The following is a 6,025-nucleotide window of genomic DNA, read 5'->3' as shown; positions in this document are numbered from 1 at the left end:
TTAATAAACCATTTAAATCATTATAATAAGCCTTTAATTGCCCACATAGCCTAATAAGCACTCAAGCACACGCATAAAGCTTGCCACAGCGCACTGGCAGAAGTAATGATTATGAATGTGTCAAGTAAGAACAGTAAGGAGGCTGCATTAACATTTTAATAATGTATTGATACATTAGTGCTTTCTTTGGTTTTAGATTAAGAGATGAAGTCGGCGACACTGACTCGTCATCCCCGCATTAGTGATGCGCCTGTGTGCATGTTTCACACGGATTACATAATCTGAGAATATTGTTTTCCATTTGAATTGGTTCATTTGAAAGTAGACATTTTGCTCTCTATAGATATGTTTTCATATCTGTAAGGCAAATATACACAGAGTTTTGGAGTTTCGCGCTCAAGTTCACAGAGACCAAGACGGCAGAAAGCGCATCCTGTTTGCTTTCATTATTTTAAAAAGCGTGTTTTGTTGTTATTGTAAATGCACACCAATAAACGTAGAGTCTTTACAGATTCAAAAGGTGTATTACTCTTATCTGTATGACCAAAAATGACTATTGAGTGTTTTAAGAGCAAGTGAGCGCACCGGTGCCTCCATCTGTCCTGCAGTGAGCGCGCTACAGTTCACACTCCACTCAGACACTTCAGTAGCGCACATTTCTCTAGGTTAACATTAGATTGAGCGGCCATGTAAAGATGCTAATACTTACATATTTCAGATGATAAGCCATATTTGAGGTCGATGAATGATAGGCGAGTGTTTGGATGTACTGTATTACCATAGACCAGCCGTTAACGTTAGCCGTCTGTCCATCACGGACTGCTTGACTTCGCCTGTGGAATTCGTTTTTTTCTGCGACTAATAAAATTTTGGTCGACCAAGCCTCTTCTGATCGACTAATGGTTAGTCGACTATTAGGGGGCAGCCCTAGTAAAAACAGTAATATTGTGAAATATTTTTAGGGTTTAAAATTTCTGTTTAATTTAAAATGTAATTTATTCCTGTAACGCAAAGCTGAATTTTCAGCATCATTACTCCAGTCTTCTGTGTAACATTATCTTTCAGAAATCATTCTAATATGCTGATTTGCTGCTTAAAAAACATTTCTTATTGTTACCAATAGCTATGTTTCCATCCACCTATTTTTAATGAGCATTTTGGGATATCGCATAAAAAACGCTGGATGGAAATGCCAAGATGCGCATAAAAAACGTATGCGCTCAACTAAGTAGGATAAATTTCTTATCCGGTAAGAAAACATGCGCATAAACTACGATGGAAACACTTTTACCGAATAAATTCCTTAATGCGCATCAAAAAATACATGTAATTTTGCAATGGGACAGCATAAAACTGGACTAATCAACAGACCGATCTCATTGCACAGCCTCTGAAATGCTAGTTTTGTCATTCTAAAATGCTTGAGCAAAGTCTCGTCAAAGTGCTTCATTATAATTAACTCCCAGAACTGCGTTCCCTAAACAACAGGCTACGAAAATAAGATAACATGACCGCGTTTCTTCTGCGCACTCTGAAGCTCATAATTTATTGTATACAAAAATTATTATATACAGTGCCTTCTCCAACTGCAGCAAATTGATTTTTTCTTTGTGATATTTAGCGCAAGTTAATCAGGAAGTGATGATTTTGTTCTCTTCATCTCACTGGATGGAAACGATGCTTTATTCGCAAATGTTTTATGCGATATTCCAATTTTGCGCATATGTTTAATTCAAAACTTTGGATGGAAAGATGGCTAATGTTGAAAACAGTTGTGCTGCTTATTGTTTTGTGTTTAGTAATATTATACATGTCTTTACTGTCACTTTTGATCAATGTAATGCGTCCTTGCTGAATAAAAGTATTAATTAATCTTAATGAATCTTAGTGATCCTAATATTTTGAACACTAGTGAATAAAAAAAAGATCAGTGTGATTAGAACTGTTCGTAAAAGCATTACATGTCTGTTAATCTCCAAAAATTTATAAAAAATAGTCCATGTGGCTTGTGCTCATTTGACAGCACTAATGGAAACACTTTGACAGAATAAATTCCTTAATGCGCATCAAAAAATACATGTAATTTTGCAATGGGACAGCATAAAACTGGACTAATCAACAGACCGATCTCATTGCACAGCCTCTGAAATGCTAGTTTTGTCATTCTAAAATGCTTGAGCAAAGTCTCGTCAAAGTGCTTCATTATAATTAACTCCCAGAACTGCGTTCCCTAAACAACAGGCTACGAAAATAAGATAACATGACCGCGTTTCTTCTGCGCACTCTGAAGCTCATAATTTATTGTATACAAAAATTATTATATACAGTGCCTTCTCCAACTGCAGCAAATTGATTTTTTCTTTGTGATATTTAGCGCAAGTTAATCAGGAAGTGATGATTTTGTTCTCTTCATCTCACTGGATGGAAACGATGCTTTATTCGCAAATGTTTTATGCGATATTCCAATTTTGCGCATATGTTTAATTCGAAACTTTGGATGGAAACATGGCTAATGTTGAAAACAGTTGTCTTACTTATTGTTTTGTGTTTAGTAATATTATACATGTCTTTACTGTCACTTTTGATCAATGTAATGCGTCCTTGCTGAATAAAAGTATTAATTAATCTTAATGAATCTTAGTGATCCTAATATTTTGAACACTAGTGAATAAAAAAAAGATCAATGTGATTAGAACTGTTCGTAAAAGCATTACATGTCTGTTAATCTCCAAAAATGTATAAAAAATAGTCCATGTGGCTTGTGCAACGAAATTGGAATAAATTAGCAATGCTAGCATTAGTGTTTGCAAACAATTGAGTGCAATATCAAGTGTGTAAATCATATGGACACTTCATGATGTGGTTGAGATCGTTGATTTCTGTGTAATATTTTCTGTATTTTCCGAGCTGATTATCTTAATGTAGGATACATACACTAAAAAAATGGTGTAGAAATTATTTTCCTTCAGAAATCCCAATTAAATTTCAAAATTATTTACAAAAATAGTTTTTTTACAGTGTAGATATTATATAGATTAATATTTTCAACACATTGAGATTCATATGAATTGTTGGAAAGTGTTCCCTAGTAAAGAAGTAATATATTTAAAATACATTTATTTCATACTAAGTATAATTCAAATCTTTTAACATATTTACTGACATATCTCTCGAAACTAACTGATATAAAAAATGTAATTTAACTGTATTTGGAGTACTACTCGTGCACAATGCACATTTCTTAATATTAAGCTTAAAATGTCATTATTGATGAGGATTGTATGATCTTTAAATGCAAGATATTTAAAGTGTACCTGAAGTATACTTGCAATAGTTCCACTTTCGCACAATCTACAATAACAACAATATACTTCAGTTTATCTTTAGTTGGACTTCAGCACTACTTCCACACAATTAAAGTGCATTAAGTACAAAATTAGTTAATTTAACAGACTATAAGTATACCAGTTTAGTATACTAAAAGTACAGTTGCAGGGTATTTTTATTAAGTACATAAATATGTATTTGTAGTATACTTAGTATGAAATAAATGTATTTCAAATACATTTTAGTATATTTATTTTTCACTAGGGTTTATAGCTATTATGCGTGTTTAGGTTTGACATTCTCTCCTCTTTCTGCAGATATAATAGAGGATGAACCCGCGCCATGTGCCGTTAATGGTCATGGCCGCACATGCCCCATTAACGGCACCGTGTGTAAGGAGGGCTGGCATGGCCCCAACGGAGGCATCACGAACTTCGACAACTTCATGTTTGCCATGCTTACTGTGTTCCAGTGCATCACTATGGAGGGCTGGACGGATGTGCTCTACTGGGTTAGTATTAGCTTGCTACTTCTTCTCGCATCCTAACTAGCACGTCGTCTTGTTGGTGTACTGTATAATGAATGTTAGTCAATAGTTAGAGAGGATGAAGGGCTCGTACAGTCATTACTGCTTTGAGGAGAGTGTGAGAAGCTCAAACTAGCAGCCCACACACTGATGCAGGAACTCAAGGGTCTGTGACTGACCAGTGTGCTCTGACGAGATCCACCCACCTTTCACATCATCCACTGGAAAATCGTTCCTCCATTTCATCACAGCACACTGTTCATTTACAGCGGCATAAACTTTAGATTTTCAGCATAGATTTCCTGTGAATCACCCCCAAAATTCTTAGTAACTGCTTATTTCACATGCACAAATTTAACATATAAATATGCATAATGCAGCAAGGTAGTGCAACTTGCCTCCTGAAAAAGTTTTTTATTGATTTAATTTAGTAGACTAGAGAAAAATTGTGTTTAAAGGAGACATATTATGCCCCTTTTTACAATATGTAATATGAAGCTGGTATGTGTTTGCAGTACACAAGCCACGGTTAAGACATCTGACTCCACTGTGAGTGACACTGTCTCTCTCTCTCTCTCGCTCACACGCACGCGCACGCACGCACACGATGCGCAAAACTCCGCATTACCTCCTCTCCTAGGTTCACGAAACGGTCGTCCATAAAATGCATTGCTGTTCTGTTGTAAGTAATCTTAAAGATTCCTAAATGCATCTACTTTCGGAAGGCTAAATAAAGTGCTTTTGCTTTCGCCTAGAAACACACAGGGTCTCCCTGACATGGCTGCTTCAACACTAACTGCGGTTACTGAAACCATGCCTTCTTTCTTTGCGTGCACATTTGCGGCGGGATTATGCAAATATTTCCACATAGTGGGGTAGATATGTGGGGGCGTGTTAGAATGAGCCGTTTTAGGGGGGCGTGGCAGAGTCTTAACTTTGATAAAGAATATCTCTTTGGTTTTGAGACTTTAGTCTTTGCAACTTCAGGGATCTTATCTATGCACAATCAGCTTGTAACACTCCAAAGAGAAAGGAAAACTTGAAATCGCATCATATGACCCCTTTAAATAAATTAATAAATCCACTGCTCTGTTGTCTCCTCTGAGGCTGCGACTCTAAACAGCGTTTTGTGCTCGTCTTTGCAGCCAAAGACAGAACAGTTGGATGCTTTGCTCAAACTTTCGACATGGCATTAGAACTAATACATCGTTGTCGCTTGCGAAAACACAATAACGGCGCTGTGGGTGGAAACATGCAGATTAAGGGGCGATAATATTATAATGAGATCCCTTTGCCACGTCACCAAGGGAGCGAAATCAGACGCTTGCAGAAAAATCAGGGCTTAAAGTTCTCCGGCACTGTGCCGGATCTCCGGCGTGCAGCGTTTGGCTGCGGGGAAAAAATAGTCCTACATTTAAAAAACGAATCTTGTTGATTGATATCACTTTTCGAGTTCATGAGTTCACCTACCAATGGTATGAGAGGAGCACAGCTTTCACTCTCAACCAAACTAACATTACTAGCCAATCAGAATGTTTTGCTCTTATAAACACGAGACGCGCATTAGTATCCAACTGCAGAGTCGCAGCCCTAATGAATGGAGAAGCGCGAGGCACAATGTTCACAGATGTCCATCTAGCGCATATTTACATAGAAAAGCTAATTATAAAGCAGCGGAGCTTTGTAAACAGCTCAGAGTAATCATGTCATCTCCATAAAACGATATGATTTCCAGGACAAATTTCCCGGGATTTTTGAAAAGGTCCTGTTCACATATGTTCTATTAATGGTAACTTGCCGGTAATTTACCAGTAAAGACTGTATGTGTGAACGGGGCTAAACTCTTCCTCAGCATATGCTGTGAATTTGAATTGCATTCATCTGGGAAAACAGTGTGCATTATCTCACTAGATTTGTAACGTAAATCATTTATAAACCTTTGCCAACACAGGAGAATACATCAACCTATGTCTAAATATGCCATGTATTGTACATCGCGGTTTCAAAATAAAAGTTTCTGCATGTGGCCAAATATTAAAATTAAATGGATTTAAAGATTGTTTAATCACGCTGTAAAGCGAAACGTCACCAGGCCGTTGGCGCCCTCTGCAGGTTTGTTTTAATACATAATGTACTTAAGTTGGTTATGTTCATATTATGTATTGGCATATT

General features: G+C 36.8%; 1 protein-coding gene across 3 annotated transcripts in view; it reads left to right on the top strand.

Moving 5' to 3' along the window:
- The window catches only part of cacna1da (calcium channel, voltage-dependent, L type, alpha 1D subunit, a), a 134,511-nt gene that overhangs the window by 55,659 nt on the left and 72,827 nt on the right, over positions 1-6,025 (top strand). For all 3 annotated transcript variants that reach the window (XM_016556394.1, XM_016556393.1, XM_016556391.1), the window contains exon 7: positions 3,645-3,838. In XM_016556394.1, coding sequence (XP_016411880.1) covers positions 3,645-3,838 — 194 coding nt within the window. The remainder of the gene's footprint in view (positions 1-3,644; positions 3,839-6,025) is intronic.

Source organism: Sinocyclocheilus rhinocerous, unplaced genomic scaffold, assembly GCF_001515625.1.
Source record: "Sinocyclocheilus rhinocerous isolate Xijiao unplaced genomic scaffold, SAMN03320098_v1.1 scaffold227, whole genome shotgun sequence".
Classification (NCBI taxonomy): Eukaryota; Metazoa; Chordata; class Actinopteri; order Cypriniformes; family Cyprinidae; genus Sinocyclocheilus; species Sinocyclocheilus rhinocerous.
Note: the sequence above shows the minus strand (reverse complement) of the source record. Positions and strands in the feature narration are given on the sequence as shown.